The 18,772-nt window shown below is 36.8% G+C and overlaps 3 protein-coding genes across 4 annotated transcripts in view; all 3 read right to left on the bottom strand.

The window, feature by feature from the left end:
• The window catches only part of LOC103183167 (homeobox protein Hox-A3), a 46,239-nt gene that overhangs the window by 20,807 nt on the left and 6,660 nt on the right, over nucleotides 1-18,772 (bottom strand). For both annotated transcript variants that reach the window (XM_007900490.2, XM_007900491.2), the window contains exons 2-3: nucleotides 14,135-14,243; nucleotides 862-1,023 (exon numbers count right to left, since the gene is read on the bottom strand). The gene's annotated coding sequence lies outside the window, so the exon portion shown is untranslated. The remainder of the gene's footprint in view (nucleotides 1-861; nucleotides 1,024-14,134; nucleotides 14,244-18,772) is intronic.
• On the bottom strand, nucleotides 1,966-4,470 carry LOC103183169 (homeobox protein Hox-A4). Its single transcript, XM_007900493.2, has 2 exons — nucleotides 3,917-4,470; nucleotides 1,966-3,563 (listed from the first exon to the last, which is right to left on the bottom strand). Exons 1-2 carry the CDS (start codon nucleotides 4,332-4,334, stop codon nucleotides 3,238-3,240), a joined length of 744 nt encoding a protein of 247 aa, XP_007898684.1. The 5' UTR covers nucleotides 4,335-4,470; the 3' UTR covers nucleotides 1,966-3,237.
• On the bottom strand, nucleotides 15,233-18,399 carry LOC103183170 (homeobox protein Hox-A5). Its single transcript, XM_007900494.2, has 2 exons — nucleotides 16,659-18,399; nucleotides 15,233-16,197 (listed from the first exon to the last, which is right to left on the bottom strand). The coding sequence occupies exons 1-2, from the start codon at nucleotides 17,251-17,253 to the stop codon at nucleotides 15,947-15,949; spliced, it is 846 nt and encodes a 281-aa protein (XP_007898685.1). The 5' UTR covers nucleotides 17,254-18,399; the 3' UTR covers nucleotides 15,233-15,946.

The following is an 18,772-nucleotide window of genomic DNA, read 5'->3' as shown; positions in this document are numbered from 1 at the left end:
AATATATATTGGCTAAAATATATAAACAATAATCTATGCATATTATATATGCATTGATTACTGATTTGTAAATATATGTAATATGATTATATATATATGTGTAAAGAAACGGCATGTGCTTGATGCAAAGAATACAATATATCCCTCATTTAAAAAAGTCAGAACAATAGAACCCCCCAAAAAAGGTGAATTGTCACAGAGTAACAAGTGAATGATTGGACACTTTTTTAAAAAATCGTGACGACCATTAACTTTATAAAGAAAAATTAACCAAAACATTTAGGAAAGCACTGTTTCTTAACATATATAAAACATATTTAAACAGATACCCGAGCCTGTGAATAAATTATCAGCGGGTGCTCCTTCCACCAATACATGCTACACCGTAAAATATATATAGTCTTCCCCACCTCTCTCTCTCTCTCTCTCTCTCTCTCTCTCTCTGTTTAAGGAATGCATCACGTTAAAAGAAGAGTTTTTTTTTATTTTTTGTTGCTTTTTTGTAAGGAGGTGTTTTCTTCCCCCCGCTAAAGGCCTAGGAAATGGAAGAAAGAAGACTGTCCATCTTTTTAAAGGTCAAGGGTTTGAGGGGTCAGTCTGCAACGCTAAAAACAGCTAATCGGTCAGAAAATTTGTCCTCTTGGTGAACTCATCTGATGGCCCTCTCGCCGTTGACAAACAATGAAACTTCTTATTGCAAAAGGACGTTCGATGTACAAGAGAGAAAAAAAAACTTTTAAAAAAGCATCAGACGGAAACAAACAAGTGGTAACGCAAACAATTTGACTTCATTTGCTAAAGGCTCGATCATTTTTTTTAAAAAAACATTAGAACAGGCGTTTTATAAGTACTGTAATTTACCTTTTGTCTTTGACAATATGCGCAGTAATGAATATAGTCCACCCAGAACCTGCAGAACTGTTCCAAGATAAACGCATGGTGTGAGACGAGATGGCCACATTTTATTCAGGAGAATCCAGTGTGTCCACACACACTTTTCCAAAAGAACGCCCTTCAGACTTGCTGTTGAAGTATACAAAGAAGTATTTATTGAATGAGGTGATTAATGATTCTGGGTAAAATCTGGTATTTTCAATCGGTTTAAAATGCCTTTTACAGATAAGCAAACTACGGCTGCCTAGTGGAGCTCCATTTTCTCATCGTCCTAACCTTTAAATGATTATTCGCAATCGCGTTAAAGTAATTTTACAGGACATATATATAAAGTGGCTGATAACGATTAGACGCGATTCTTCTTTGGCATTTGTATAAAAAATAAATCATTCCTTGCGTTTTCAGCGACTTTTGTCCTCCCCAAAAGATTGGAAAGTGGAACGTGAGTCTATTTCACTAACATTACTACACAACGATTTGATTGAAATGCATGTGAAAAATGTGGCATGATTTCCGAATGTTCACTTTTATAAAATAGTTTATAGAAGAAAAAAATACACTCAATATATTGAATAAAAGGAGTGAGATTTTCCCAGTACTGAAACAGTCGTGTGCTCTGTACATTGAACTATATTCCTTCTTAATTGCATTATTTGGAGATGAAAGGGAAAGGTTTGAACGAATCTGGTTGTTTTGCGTTTTTAATGGGTAGACACGACATGTAGACATATCGAAATCGATAAGATGGTTTCGTAGAAAAGGTATTGCTTGTTATAAATAAATCGCTAGAGTTTTTTTTCGGTTTCCTACTACTTGTGTTTTGTAGCAGTCCATATAACTGTCCACAACAGAATTATCAAACACAGTACAGCTGGCAGTTATATGCTCAAATATTATATTTAGTAAAGAATCTTATTTGTTTAACCGCCGACTCCACATTTTAACCGCGTCAGTCAGTGTATTTGGGTAGTCCTGAAAGAAATCAATTACTGGCATACATTGATAGTATACTTCATCTGATATATATGGCAATTTATATATGAGCAATAAAAGGCAAGATGATCCCAATACTTGATTTTGTATATCTTTTTATTTGAAAGTCATTACTACTCTAAATGTTTGATTGTGTGAGAAAACACAACAAGATACAACGTTTATCTATCTACATAAGAAAGCAACACAATTATACTGTATTCTAGGATTTCAAATATAACATTCGGGGCTATAAAAGGCTGTGCTCTTCACCACATAGATCACTTATTATTTAATCGCTTCACATTTTACTGCATTATTTACGACTTGGTGACGTAGAAATTGATGTGGAAAAGCTGCAAAAGACGAATTGTGGATCCAGGCAGTAACTCATCCTCTTTCACCCATTTATTCTTCAGAACCACGCAAGATATTTTGCAGCAGAGTTTTAGAGCTGCTTTTTATTTTGAAAATAACAATATAAACAAAAATATAACGCATTGAAATGCATAGTCACGTTTTGGAGTAGAAGACATTACTGTTTTGTTAAATCCTGACACGAAGTAAATCGTACACATAAGAAATGTGATGTTCCATGAATTAATATTTTATTTAAATTTACGGGCTTTCTTTTACACTGCAGCTCGTGTCTTTTGCTTTTGCAACATTTGGCACTGCACATAGTACACTGAAATATCCACAGAAATATACACAAATCTTACCAATGATTTGTATGGTTTCGTCACAGTTTGGACTGTACCAAGATTGTTAAATATACAACTCGCCTGAAATCTCTGCTTTAACATTTGCTATACTGATTCCGGTACCATAACTCTATAGAGGATACATGTTTAAAATAATAATAAAAAAACACCTTAAATAACGCTGGTGACATAATTTATTTCCTATATGTAGCATTTGGACAGTTTCATTCGGTTTAACACTTATCCGATATCCACAAAATCATATTGCTGTCTCCCTCGCTTACTAAAACAGATTTATTCTTACAGACCTCACAAAATATTCCAACAGACTACACAAGTTGAAATAATGACGCTTACAGTTCTCCACAATATCTATTATTCAATGTCTGTTGCTCATTTTGCTTTGGGTTTCATGGAGGAAGAAAGCACACTGACAAACCCCAACAACGGTTACTGTGAGGTAATGGAGGATACAACATGTACCCAATCATACAGAAAGGCTCTGAGAGTCCGTGAAGAATGGGTTAACATAATATAAATGTCTGTCTCTTTTGGAGTTAAGAACATGTACCCTGCACGAAATCGCTCCATATTCAAGTTTTGTTATGTAGGAAACACATTTTGGTCCAAACTATGTTGTGGGAGAGGGGTTGGAGACTTGAATCAGCTATAGACTTGATGAATTTGGTGTTGAACCATCTGGCTGAGGGCCATGAGAGGATACTTGTGATTGCTGGCTGGCAGAAGATGATGAGCTAGCAGAACGCATCTTAGTGTTAGGTAGTTTGTGATCTTTCTTCCATTTCATCCTTCTGTTCTGAAACCAGATCTTCACCTGGCGTTCAGACAGGCAAAGAGTGTGTGCAATCTCAATGCGTCGACGCCTGGTTAGGTAACGGTTAAAATGGAACTCCTTCTCCAGCTCTAAGACTTGCTGTCTGGTGTAAGCAGTTCGAGACCGTTTGGGCTCCCCTCCAATGTAATTTGGGTTCACTGAACAAAAAAAAGTAACCAAACATAAGTACAGATACAGACACGAATCTGACAATGGGATTAGATGCACGTGAATGAAGGTTATAAAAGACGAGACTTTTTCTTTCAAGGGGTACTGACAACGGAGAACAATCTACTGCAATAAAATGGCCCTGTGTTTTTAGGTTAGAAAAGCATCAAAGACACATGGCCAGGAGCAAGATCCAGGGCAATAAAATTTATGGGCGCTGTAATTACCGACCTAACAGTTAGGTGATCGTAAATCTCATGAAAGGGCTAGGTTACAGAAAAGGGTTCCGCACATCCGATTTCAAGTGATTTTGAATTGCTTCAGTCAGCTTTTAGTTACTTACCGGTGGTAACGTGAATTTTCTTCATCCACGGGTAAACTATAGGCTCTTTGCTGGGAGTACCTTTCTGGGTAGTGGGGATTTTCGCGTTCTGGCTACACAAAGCTGGTGTGGCTACTGGGACCACTTCACAAAGCTGATTCTGTCTCGGTATGTGATTTTGGAGACTAGCCTGCGACTGCACATGACCTCTTTGCGACATGTCTCGGTTGCCACTGCCTTGGACATTGTTGAAGCTGTAGGTCGGCTCTGGGTAGTTTGATTGTGGGTATAGTGCCTCATGATGGAATCCAGTGTCCCGCGGCCGCTCGTAGTATTCTGGAGACTGGCTTGGTATGTAGTTATTTTGAGAATATTCCTCACAAGGTGGAAATTTTGGCTCAACGTAGTTGGAGTTTATCAAAAACGAACTCATGGTCATTAATTTCTGAAGTGCAAAATACTAATTTTTCTCGCGTTGTCGTTTTTCTGTTCCATAAGAACCCTCCTACTTGCTGTCAAGTGTACAAAGTTAGTTGTTCATGTGATGCAGTCAACCAATGGGGTGACTGCCTGTGGGCCCCGGATAAGGAAATACACCAATGATGAATGCATGGAGTCTAGTCCAAAAATCTATATTATCATTCAAAATCTAATTTTACCCTGAAATTACATTTTTTGCATAGGGAGGAAAACTTCCAGCTATGCAAGAAAACTCGTGATTTAACACAATGTAAGACTGGAAATAAGAAGAACGGTGTATTATTGTTAAATACAAATGTTTTCAAATGTATGTTGGTGGGGGAAAAACACAATAAAATAACGTCAATTAAAGATTGCTTGTTGTCTGAATGGATTGTTCTTCTTTCTGATAATAATTTTCCATAAAATAATATATTTCAGTGTTTTCCGGAGGAAAAATAAAGGCAGTATACGAGAATGAAACATTCTCGCTTTTCGGTTCTGTTGTAAAATGTACTGTCAAAATGTTTCCGAAATGTTTCACCTCTTATAGTACGAATTTTATTAAAATTGTGACTATATTTTACAAATACAAAACACATTTAGGTCCTGGATACCATCGCATATATCACTATAGATTTCTTTGAAACAGTTCTGACTTAGGAACATGGTGGAGAATTCTGACCATTTCCAAGATATTTTATTTTAGTTATACATTCATTTCAGATTCTTTCTAAATGTACTCAAATACGGACAAAATGTTCTCCAATCGTTCGATGCATATCTTTATTATGCAACAGAAATGCGATTTCACGAGATTAATTATTGTATTTGATCTAATTTGACATAATATAACATGATACAAACGAACCTTCTATTAATATAATTGCCTAGCAAACGTAATTCTTGGTTGAAGCAAATAAATAAAACACAAAATAAATTTTCAACAAAACGATTAATTTCAACAGCAGTCCTTTCCAAACACTTAACCGGCATTCAATTATTATTTCGAATTTTTGAACAAAATCGGCGTATTTCATGCCCCCTCCCCCTCGCGAGTGTATTTGGAAAACACTCAATCAATAATTTATATTTCAGGTGCTTCCAGTATTTTCGTATCTTTATAAAGTCCGCACCTATGATAATTCGTTACTTCACTGCAAGATATAAGTCGTTATGTATATATATAAACCACTAACAATTATTACTATTACTGTACTTTTAAAGATTCACTTTCCTCGGAGTACAAATACATATTCAAAAAGTGGAATTTCCAATATTTTGTTAAATTTAGTAGAAATTGTTGTGATTACTCAATATTTTATATCAAAAAAATTCCCAAACAGTAAATAATGAGTTTCAATCATTACGAAAATTATAATTTTACGCCACTCTATTTTTGCAATGTAATTATATTTAATGGACCTTATTCTCTGAATCATAACGGGCTCACCCTGCCAGTTCTTGTCAATCTCATAATCATTACCAGCCCCTGTTTTAATATTTGTAAGATGTCTCTGTATTCGGATATTGAAAGTGATGTTTGATTCGAACGAGCCCTTTTCAACCATTTTGTAAAACACAAGTTGGAAGGTGCATTTGTCCAACTGTCCTGTTTCTACCCAACGGAATTGTCCAGTGAAGCGCTTTCAATAAAATATCGTACTAATGAAATGAATTGACTTTCAATAAAATAAATAAATAAATATTTATTTCCACGAGTTTATATACAAATGGAATGTGTTTAGATTATTTCCATGGAAGGAGGCCTAATATTTTGTGTTGTTTACCGAAGAGCAGCTTGTGCAGATGTTCGCATTTAATTCTTCTTCTTTAAATAGTTCGTGTTTTTAAATGTCCCAAAATAAGTATTATATATAAATAGATAATTGTATTCGTTTTCCAAAAATACAGTAAAATTAACTTTTACCCAATAAAAAACGTGATTTTCTCTTATCTTGGGTGGCGCAAATTACTTTGATCTGATAACGTAATTTGCTTGTAAGTAACATCGCCAAGTGATTAACTTGAGCAATATGTGTTTTGATGTTCTTGGAGGAAAAATGAGAAATACGTTTTGCATCTCATATACACAAGAAATTACTGAGGACAAGTAAACGCACACGTCAGTCGCGTTTGCTGATTTTGTTTCCCCTTCATAAACAGAGATGGAGCCAGGACCCCCAAGTGTTATCTCGCCTCCCTGCACATTTGACATTTTTACTGCAAGGTTAGATTTACAGCCATTTTCAAGATAAAGCCAAAGTTAGCATTTTTTAAACAATATTTTGTAAGGTGTATTTTTTAAAGGCGCTCATATCAAATTTACATTTAGAAAGAGTCAAGGAATCCGTTTTACTGCTTAAGTGAAGATCGTTTCGCGGTTTGATAAATCAGAAATTAGACTTTACCAGTTTAATTTCCCCTCCAAACAGGAAACCAGTAGTTTAGTTGATAGTGTCATAAATTCCTCATTTAGCGACTGAATCCGCCAGCTCTGCCCTGGGTTTATCAGATAGGTTGCACCATGGTGGTAATGTAATTGTTTTCCATTTCTATCTGGGACATATGGTTAAAATAGCTAATGTTCGACTCAGCATCAAAATAAAACAAGTAAAACGGTATATTTCGAAGATACATCTTCGAGCAGACTTCCACATCCCACAGCGCTGCACAACTGCGCGTTTATTGAGCTTCTGCACGGGAAACGAAACAAAACATTTTTATTCAATGAATTAGATTTCGCAAAGGATACGCTAAGCTAAGTTTGGAAGTGACCGAAAAGTGACACCGTGTGCATTTTGTTTCTTATTAATCTTATACATTGACAGTCTTTGTTAAGTAACAAGGCGTGCCATTCGTGAGGCGACATTTTCATATTTGTTAGACGCGGTGACCTGAATTTCACCTCGGCCTTGGACTTAGCCATTTCTAAAAGGTCTATAGTGTTCTTTCAGATACCAGGGTGTTTTGCCCAGGTCATTACCTTTGAGGAGGGGGGAAAACAAGGCAAAATGCTTGGGTTCAATGCAGCCTTGCGTATTTCAATAGCCTATTTGGTAATCGTTTTTAAATATTTTAAATAAAATGTTCTCAATTTGGAGTTTAAAAAATCAATAATTTGTGATTTTTTTCCTTTGGTAAATAATTGATAGCAATCAGAGTGGAGGAAGCACTAAATAAAACCAAACCATGTCAGTGGTTGGACACTGTGGTTTCTGAATTTGAAATTAATTTAACTTGCAAGAAACTTACACAAAGGCCTGCTTTGTTTTAGCAATACATCTGCATTGCATTTCAAATTCTCGCTTGTGTCTTTATATGTGTGCTGCAGGGTTCAAATGTTTCAGGCTGGGTTAAGTCATTTAAAATCGCGTTATAAAAGAAGTTTGAGGTTAGGATTATCACTTTTTAGGGCAAGTTTATTCTTTGAAACGGGCAGTTGCCAATTTTAAACGAGTGTCAACAAACCTTTGGTTCTAGAATAGCATTAAAATGGGGACTATGATCCACTGATTAACAACCACGATGACACAATCGTGGACAAGTTACAAAACTAGTAACAAGTGTTAACTCAGAAAAACGAATTTATTCGTTGAAAACTGACATGTTTAACCTCCTCTTATTACAGAAGAGAAATATTGAGTTTGTATGTGAAAGACGTGGCTCTTATTTTAACATAGTAAAAGGAAGTCATCCGAGAATGTGCATCCTTTCTGTTTATATTCATATTCACTGAGTTATCTACATCACGAACAAGTCCATACAAGTTTGATTCGAAGTTCAATTTAGATTTCAATTGGTCTTTGTAAAATCCCTTCATGTCAAATCCAAATAAAAAAGGACTTCTGAAACTATTATTCTGGTGGTTACGCTATATATTTTGTCGTTTACTAACTTGCAAAATCCAAGTTATTGTATCTTTTTGAACTATCCTAAAATTAACACTGTTTTCGTTTATTTCCACACGATTTTTGTGCTCTGTTTATTTTAGGTTATCTTTACCTGATTTGGCTGATATGCTTTTCAGAGCCACACACATTCTTCGATTCAAAAGATACAGATCAAGGAAGGACCATTCTACACAAGTTTACGAAATATTTTGGAAGATTATTCATTTAAAAAAATCGAGACTATGTACTAAGTTATAAATTCAGTTGTCTACTCGTATGATTTTGCAAAAACGTGTAAAATTAATTTTGCTTTCATCTTTTTATCCAACTAACAGATTGTAATCAACTAAATTTAAATAAAAACTAAATCAATCGTTTAATTGGCGATAAGTGCTATGTTAAATTGTCAATACGTTTCTTTAAAATATATATGATGATCAGGAATTACCGCATTACGTTTTAGAAAGCAGTTTCACACAAAACCACATTGCTTGCTTCGACCTTTTAGTGATTGAATGGAATAGCTGCTATTTAATTGCACCACTTTGTTTTCATTTTGAATTGTTCTGATCGTGTTCACTCCATTGAAAGAGTTTGAGAATTATTATTGAGTCGCACATATGTGGTGAAAATCAAAACACGTCTCAACGTTTATTAAAAAAATGAATAAACGTGGATGTTTTTGAACACTTATAAATAAATCGCATTCCTGGATTTTAGTTGGAGAAAGAACTTCTCCCCTGACAGCTTAACACTCAATAGAGTGTCACACTTTGCTCGAGCGCATTAAAATCGACTGAAATACAAGTTAGGCCATTCATAATCAAAACAAAAGTACTCAAAACTGGGTTTTCATCGAATCGATGAAAATAGCGTGATTTTGAAATGATCTGACAATACAAACATCACATGCACTGCAGTTTTAAAATAAGTATATTATCTGGGGAAATCAACGTGAATTTTAACCTAATTGATGCCGATCTTTGCCCGGAGTCGGACATTGCTTCCATGGTGTACGCAATTCAACAGCTTCGCTTCCACGGCATCTCACCCATGTGAACACAAGCGAGAGTGTGTACGATAAAAAGCTAAACTGAATAAAACAATTCAAATATATGTTTACAAGTCACTTAAATTGTGTACAGTTGCTAAAAGTTTACCTGCTGCACGTACACAACAGCCATTAAAATTACCGTGGTCAATTTTTCAAGATGAAATACAGCGTGTCTTGGTCATGAAAAGAATATTTTTTCTTTCCTTTCGTCAGTAATTGAGGTCGCTCAGTCGCCAGGGTTCACCTGGAGTCCATAGTATGATACACGAGTAACTCAAAGCTATTTTATCTTTTGTGCTGATAGTCAAGATCGCGCTATAACATTGACATCAAACTCTGTCTGAGCAGATGATTACAAGTCGTGCAAAACGTAAACTTTTGACCCTCAACTTTTTGACCTACAGTTGTACCGCCCTGCCAACCACGATACAGAGAGCATTCTCAAAGCGCCACTGAGGATTGAAATAATATTCCCCTTTCGTTCACTATTTTCATGATGTACTGCTAATTCCAGGCTTGGAAATATTGAGAGAATCGTTACTTTTCGAAATGAGTGAAACCTTTTCTTTTTCCTTAAATTAATCTCAAACGTGGTATGAACGTCAACTGTCTGCAAGCTATTTATTCAAGTGCTCTTCTATTTAGTTGGATATGCAAAATGGGTAAGTTTTTTTTTCGGCAGTAGCCACGGGTAATTATAGATAACCCTGACAAAAAGTCATTAGCGTTAAGAGACTATTTTAATATTTACGTCCTTTTCTCCTTCTCCGCTGTATTGATAGAACAATAGACGTGTGAGCTCCCACGTCCATACTAATGCAATATGACTGTGAACTTGGTCTGAAGCGAGCTCTGCTGGTGACTCGCAGGGTGTGCAGATACATCTTCCGGTAATCCCTTTTCTCTGTCTCCTGAGTACATGCTCTACCAGGTTTAAGCAACGAGAAATCCTAGAACAATGAAATGATCCACATTTCTAGTTATAAGGTGTAAGCCAGAATGGGAATCTGGGGATATACCCTTTAAATTGTTTGTCACAGACTCTGATTATTTATGATATTCCACTAACAAAAAACAATGGTAGCACAGGCAGTAAATTCGAGATTTTGAATCAAACGATAACAAACTATCAAGTTAAGAATCTAAAAGACAATAAATTATGTTTAAATCAGTTTTGTTCATTGATCAGATATGAACTTTTCGTGAAACGATACCTTCAACGTGTCAGTTTGCTTCGTCATTATGAACGTAATTCATATTGCTATTTTGTGTGTTAATATTTTATTTGCAAACGTTAATAAGATTATGACTGCACAACTTTTACTTCCCTACTTAATGTACCGATTGTGTTGGCAAAATAAAATAAAAGCCAATAGTTTTCTCTGGTGCGTTTTTATTTTTTTCCTCCAACCCATCAACGATAGGATGATGCAATGGCACTGCGATATTTTAAATGTGATCCTGGATATATTGTGTTCACAACATTTAATTAATTCCTTTCTCTGAAGAATAACAAACCCTTATTTCAAGAAAAGGTCAATTTGTACCCCAAACATATTGGTGAGAAATTCCTGACGGCCTATTCAGACATCCATTGGATTTCCTTTCTCTCCATTTAATATGACCTCTGAACAACAATTAATATCAAACATGTAACTGGTGAATAGAACAGTTGAAAGCAAATGAAAGAAATAACATGTGGTGATGATAGAACTTCCTATCCCCTGTAAAGTTTTCCTAAATTACTTTTCAGTTACGATATTCAATAAAATATGACTATCTTTGAAATGCAAAACCATTTCAAATGAAACTTCACATCAGTCAGGCTACAGAAATCGAGCTAAAGTAAAACCATGCAAAAGCTTGATTATTATGTAACGCAATATTGAAATTCCATTTATGTGCTCGAAGATATTATTACACGTGAATTTCTATGAATTTTCCTCTTCCGTTAGAAGTGATTTCCGTTTTGTTTTGTTTTGTGTACGTTTACAAAAGAATCCGCATTGGGTGCTTCCTCTTTCATTTATTTTACTCTCTCTAATGAACGTCAAATCAATTAGCTGTTACTTTGTCCATAAACAGGAAATCACAATGTTGCAGAACTCTCGAGATTGCTGAAAAGACATCGAGAAGAGTGATTACATTTTCACATACTATGCTGCATAAGTTTACATAGACTGAGTTGTACAAAACAATGAGTTTGGACGTTTTGCCTTGGACTTAGGGGAAAGACACAGTTAGAAACGTCGCAGAAGATGTCTGCTGTCTCCAAAAGATAAACTAGCATAGTTTGTTGTTATTGAAAATCGTGTTGTCCTTTCGTTGCCCTTACTCTGGCGAAACATAAACAAATCACATTCCACATTTTATACCAACCAATCTTTTACAAAACCCCATAAATGTACTACTCATGTTCTAAAATTATTTTATTCTTTACTCAATTGTAATCCCCAACCCATTTCAAATAAAAAAAACACAGCAAAACGGTAAATAGTAGTTTGTTACTATGTATATACTCATTGATTTATGAGATGGCGTGTTCAAGGTCTGTTTTGGATGTATTTCATAGCCTACATCAAATGGTTTACCACAAACTTTACAGATGTGTTAGTTTAGATGGAAGGAGAAGATTTATAAACGTTAATATATTTTAGAACCAGCTCTTTTGCTCATATCACAGATGAGAACTATTGGGGTAGAAAACGAAACATTCCCATGAAAATGCATTTTTGGACCATGGAAGAGATGGCGACTAAACTATACTTCTATCTTTTCCTACACAACTTTCTGATGAAATTTTCAAAATGTACTTCGCATCCTCTCGTATAATTACGTCAGTTTGTATAAAAGTACCATAACAGTGTCAGCTATAGGAAAATATGTCGTTAGTCCTTTCTACCCAGTTATTTTCAGAAGGCATTGTGAATCATATAAGTAAACAATGCGTGTTGATTATTTTATTAAACCCTTCGTGCTATTCCTGCAGTTTGTTTAGTAAGTGCAACTATGACAACCGATGACCCCTTATTTGAGGCAATATGCGTTTGGCCCCCATTAAGAAAAATACAGAAAGAGGGATTCAGTATTCGTAGCATTTTCATGCCTTTTATCTCTTTGTTGTTTCCCACCGAATAATTAAATATATATAGATATGAATGAGGATTAGATAAATATTTACATGTATTAATCATTAATTTTGCCAGGACAGTTCTCCTTGGAGTTTCATAGCTTCAAACTGAAAAGGTTAGAGACCTCCACGAAACTTTATGCAATTTGAAACTGAATAACGTATTACAGTATCATTAATGTTTAGGGAAAGCAATTACCGCTAAAAGTCAACTTAAGTCTTGCAAATGATACATAATGTTCTGTTGAATAGTACTGAGTCAAGTTAAAGTCTGTTTCGTTTTGTCATAAAAGTTATTTAAGTGAAATAGACAGGTGATATATTAAAACCATCATATCTAAATGTAAACTAATACAAGGGAAATTACAACAGATTAACGCGATTGACACGGCCGATCCGGAACTACTGTAGTAACACAGGGCCTATTTCCTTCATTTGTGGTTGGATCTTTATAGCACATCGTAAAACTGACCTAATTGCAGTGGAATGTTTTGAACAGAAATTCTGGATGGGGTAATTGCTTTCAACCGTGCTGTCCCCTTTTAACGATGTGGCCGCCTGCTCTCTTCATTTCCTATATTAAAGGTTGGGTTTGCCTATGTAAAATCTAACACTAATGGGTGGCTAATGTCCATCTTCCGCATTGAAGGACTCGTTAGAAACAATGTGACTTCAAACGCTCTTCTTGTATATCTAGATATCAGCCTAGCGGAAGCTTCAAAGAAAAGAAACGCCGGTCATAAAGTTTATGGTTGGTCAGTCAGAACAGTAGGAACCCAGCAATTCACCTAAAACAATGTTGGTGTTACCACAGTCAGATTTAAAGCTGCAGTAGCTCTTCCGCTGGCAGTGTTTTAACTGTATTTTTTTAAAAAGAGCCATATTGCACCTCTATCACAGACACTGGTGTCATTCCAAGTTGTTTGAATTAGTTTTGTTGCATTTATTTCATTGGGTTTCGCCTAAAACATAGGCATTTTACCCATTTAAGAGAGCACGGTTAGAACTGTCGACACCAGAGCCAGATACAAAATAATGAGATTTCTTACAAGGAAATGTTAACTAATGCATGTATAATAGGAATTCTGTGTACTCGAGTCATCAAAAAGCAAGCGGCAGTTTTGAGAACCACACGAATAAGCTTTCAACACTCTTACAACAGTCATAAAAAGTACGAGTGCCCTGCAGCTTCCCTAAGCATGACCATAAAACCTTAATGTTCTATTGTATTGGTAACAGCAACAACTGCACACTGTTCAAACGAATAAACTCCTGCCAGCACAGAGGCACTACCCCCTCCATGAGACACGAACACACAAATAAACTGAAACAACTGTTGGAGAAACTACTACTTTTGAGAGAAACAGATAGCAAATTTCCGCCAAACCTTATGAAAATGATGTCATTAACAGTCGATTCAATGAATAAACCTCCAAAGAGTAAAATAACATCAAAGATGCACCTCACTTGAAATTAAACTCCGTCGGTTCACCTTTCTAAAAGTTACTCCACGTTTGAAAATCATTCTCTCTGTTTCACCTTGTTTATCAAGTGAAATCACTTGAACCCCAAAAGAAAGCAACAACTGATTTACCCTGGCCCATTTCTGCCTCAGTGCACTCTGGGTGGTGCTTAGGGGCCATTTACTGGGCTGGGTTTCCCCCATGAATGGTAAATAACAATAATATTTCAACAAAACTTACCTCCAGAGGCAAGAACACATAACTTTCTGGTACACTAGAGTTGTGGAACTCTGGATAGTCCTCTGATCATGATGATTAGCCATTTGAGTGGCCTGTGTGCACATGCAATCTGCAAAGGAGCCAAATGCAGTCCAGCGTCAGTGAGATTATATGTTATGTAGAATATACTGTTGGTTGTCAACTCCCCAAAACCATAAAACTTACTTTAATGACACCACGTGATTTTTTATAGCCAGTGAGGCTATCAGTCTGTGCTATGGATGATTTTACGATCTAATTCATAGACAAAACCCTATTCATTTGGCACCCAAATGTCATATAGCCGGAACTGAGGTGTATAAAAGTTTACTGTTTATAACTTTAAAGGACAGACACCAACTAAGCAGAAAGGGTAAAAGTGCTGATCCCTACTTGCTGTCAGGAGCTAAGACGTGCTTTTTTTCTCTGGTCTGCCTTCATGCGGTAAGTAAACTCTAAAACGAAAGATACCTGTTGGAAAACATTTACTCTACACTTTGGTAGAGGAGTTGAGAGAACGTGACTAACGCCTACCTGCAGAGCAAAAAGTATTTGGAGTACTTCAATGCCCACTATTTTCCGGATCAACGCAAAACGACTTTCAAAGTACCTTGTGTTCACACGAGGTTTTGTATGAATATAGGGAAGAAAGGGAAATTGGCGTTTAGCATAAAATGAACCTGATTAGCAAATGCTGTTTGAGGTGCGCACAACAGCCAGAGCGTATGGAGTGTTACAGTCTGAGGCAAGCGTATTAATTCGAATTACGTAAAGTACTAACATCCAATGCAGAAAAAAGGTTTAAATGTTGTCGATATTTTTCTGCTTTCCGCAACATTAAATAACCAGAGTACAAAAGATGCAGATTTTAATCATTCGACCTAAGTTCGCGCAACTTGTTTGCCTCATGTGAGCACTGATACTCACATTGGCTGTAGCATGTCCATCTGAATGAATGGTGCAAAATTGTACAGAATAGACACAATTTGTTAGTTTTAGCGGAATTTTATATTAAAACGTTGACGAACAGAAGCATTTAAAATATTTAATTCACAGGACAACACACAACAGGAATGCTTATTTTGGACACGAAAGTCCAGGAAAGTTACTATAGAAACTTTATTTTAACTTCCAGTCAGTCTTAAAAACAAATACAAAAGCTGATCACAAATTTCTTAAGCTGCCAGACTTTAGGCTTTATATTTATCCTTTGTCACAAAAACATACACTGACGCTGCGCTAAGAGCCACTTATTGGAGTTCGTGCAAAGTCATACAAGGCACAGCATAGACATACAATTCAAAATCGCAATATCCTTCACAAAATTCACTGTTCACTAATAACACAGAATAGGTAGCATCTCAGTGATGTAACACTACGATATCAATTACAAAGGACGATAGTCTGAAATTAAATTACTTATTGCAAGCTTGGAGCTATTTTGACATGTAGCAACTAACACATACATACACTTTTATAGACTGCAACACATAATTACATTTTTCTTTACTGGACGATTTATACAGTTACTTCAAGTAACACCGCTTGTATTAATATAAATAAGTTAAAACAGCTATATTCCACAAGGCTATGCTACTCCTAGACAACAACTGTAAGCAGAATACTTGAACAGGCAACAGTACGACCAGAGAACAGGCTAACGATTCAAAGGTTGGAATACGGCAACACTGAAATGATTTTCTTCATAGAAGTAACAGGGGAAAAGAGTTTTGGAAGTCAGTACTGTATTGACATTATGCTAATTGATCAGCTACTGCCCAGTACTTCTATTGATCATGGACGATATCCACCTCCTGCAGCGGCCATGCTCATGCTTTTTAACTTGTTATCTTTTTTCCATTTCATCCTTCTGTTTTGGAACCAGATCTTAATCTGTCTCTCTGTGAGGCAAAGAGCATGTGCAATTTCTATCCGTCGTCTCCGGGTCAGGTATCTATTGAAGTGGAATTCTTTTTCCAGCTCCAGGGTCTGGTATCGAGTGTAAGCCGTCCTGGCCCTCTTACCTTCTGGTCCTCCCATATTGTCTGTAACACAGAAAAAAATGAATCCTTTGTTTAGTGCAAATCAGTAAATTATGTGGTGTAAAAATTCATAAAGCCCAACTGAAAGCACCAGACCGAAATCTATCACTCACATGTCTCCGCTAGCTTTGCGCTCTCGCTTGTATCTAAAAATAACTGTCTTAGAAACTTAACTGGAACTAAATGTTAAGTGTTCACTTGGTCAAAGGTGTTTTTTTCAATCAATTACACATTTAAAAAAAAAACTCAGTTCCTATTTAATCTCACACTACAGATGCTCAACTGGCCAACGTATTAATTAATATTCCATCACCCAACGACTTCAAATACAATAGCAACTTAAAAACATGACCCTTACAGAGGTATTAAGGAGCATTAGGGTGCACGTTTAGCGCCTGATTTATAACATCCATGATAATTTAGGATCCCACTAATGCAAAGATAAAAGAGAGGAGGGATTTTACCATGACTTATGTGCAGTTTTCGCATCCAGGGGTAAATCTGGGGCTGCTGTTGTGCTGTGCTTTGCCCGTTCTGTGAACTTGGCGGGTCGCTGCTTGCCGGGGTGTCATCCTCAGTACCAGGCGACGTGCCAACCCCATCTCTACTGATGTGACTGCTGCTGCTGCTGGAATTTGAGGAGGTAGTTGGGCTTGCTATGGAGTTTTTGATTCCGTGGTTGTTGTCGCTGGCAGGCGGAGTGACCACTGCGGAGCAGGGCAGAGGGTCAGGTGAAGGAGACTGAGTGGATGTGGCAGGTTGGTTGTACCTGGTGTCTGCTGCTCCTGTCCCTGCTGCTGCTGCTGCTGTTGCTGCTGCTGTTGTTGCTGCTGCTGCAGAGTAGCTTCGAGATCTTTCATTGGCATTAAAATGGTTAGATGCTGAACGACTAATGCTGAGATCCATCCCATTGTAGCCGTAGCCGTACCTGCTGGAATGCATCGTTGCAGAATCCCTGTATTGCTCGTTCACCGAGCTATGATCTCCATAATTATGTAACTGATAGTCCGGGCCATTTGGATAGCGACCGCAGAATGAGTTTACAAAGTAAGAGCTCATTTGATTTTTTTTATTTATTTATTTTTACTTGATTTGTGGCTCTTGGTCGTTTGTGCGTCTAGCACCCTGCACAATTTATGATGAATTATGGAAATGACTGGGACATGTACTTCGTTCCCTCCTACGTAGGCGCCCAAATATGGGGTACGACTTGGAATCACGTGCTTTTGTTGTCCAGTCGTAAATTCTCGCTGATGACCTCTAGAGGTAAATTCGGGCACTGTGGCTACAAATGGGAAGGTAGCGGAGGAATCAGGATGAGGGGTACGCGCATTGGGCGCGCCACCGGCTCCCAACCGCAGCTTTTGGTTGTCCTTGCGCGCCACCCTCTGGAGACAGGGGCTCAGTTTCCTTTGGTTATGATGAACGGGGCAATCGGCCTCGGGTCGAATTAAGGCGACCGCACATTTCAAAAGTAACCGTTACATTTCGTAAAATAAATCACATTCACCATAAAACAGTGGGGGAAAAAAAAGGGGGGTTCTTTCGAAACCAGATCCTTGCTGACCATCGTGTTGTTTTGCTCAGCCTCGCCTCCCAGTGCAGATCATTTCTCTGTGCAATTGCGGATTATCTTACAAAAATAATTTGAGATTTTCTTGCAATGGGGTTGCTTTGAATAAAGATCCCTTTCGGATTTAATTTGGATGGGATATGTAATGTTTTTCTTCGAACGCATTGACTTCCATCGCTGATTATTTCGAGAAAAATGCGAAATTATACAAGATCAAAAAAGCCGATTATTTTTTTTTCCATGCACCGTTTTTTTTTACATACGTATTTTGGTCGCACAGTTCAGCAATGTTAACGTTTTTGTGCGTGTTTCTGGAAATTTCGAAAACAGACACTTGAACTATCAAACCAATCTTCGCGCTCTTAAAAATCATGTCACGTATTTTGGAAAATGCGCTTAAATCGTTCCAATCTACTTTATTACAGTGCAGACTAAACCAGAACCCCGTTTCCACTGGTAAATAAATTTTGCTTCGTACCTCGGTTACGGGGAAACAATTTATTTACACCACACTTTCTGTTCGGTGAGATTAGATGGAAGACTGCGGTATCTAACCATAAAGACCCACTTTAGAAATACAGAAGTCATTCACCTAATTAAAAAAAGAGAGCTTTGTACCCGATACCGTTTTCAAGTTCAGAACACATTTGCTGTGATGAATATTAAGAATAAATGCTTCATAAATTTAACAGTGGTTCCCGCTACGTCCTTAGTTACGGATTTAATGAAAATCATCGCATTTAATGGCCTCCAGTAACCGAATAGTCATTCTTAACACGTATATTCTCTATTTTTTTCTTTGAAATAAGGACATCTACCGATCAATTTCACAAGGCCTCCCGTGCCAAATAAAGTTTTGAGAGAGCTTTAGCCTAAAATAAAACACTTTGAAATCGGCTTACGATTTTGTAAAATTTTAATTTAGGCGCAACACCGTTGGCACTCGAGCGTTATTTATCCTACGAATATGAAGCCAAATTAAAGCAAATATTCTGCTTATCAGGG

Source organism: Callorhinchus milii, unplaced genomic scaffold (genome assembly GCF_018977255.1).
Source record: "Callorhinchus milii isolate IMCB2004 unplaced genomic scaffold, IMCB_Cmil_1.0 Scaffold2, whole genome shotgun sequence".
Lineage (NCBI taxonomy): Eukaryota > Metazoa > Chordata > Chondrichthyes > Chimaeriformes > Callorhinchidae > Callorhinchus > Callorhinchus milii.
Note: the sequence above shows the minus strand (reverse complement) of the source record. Positions and strands in the feature narration are given on the sequence as shown.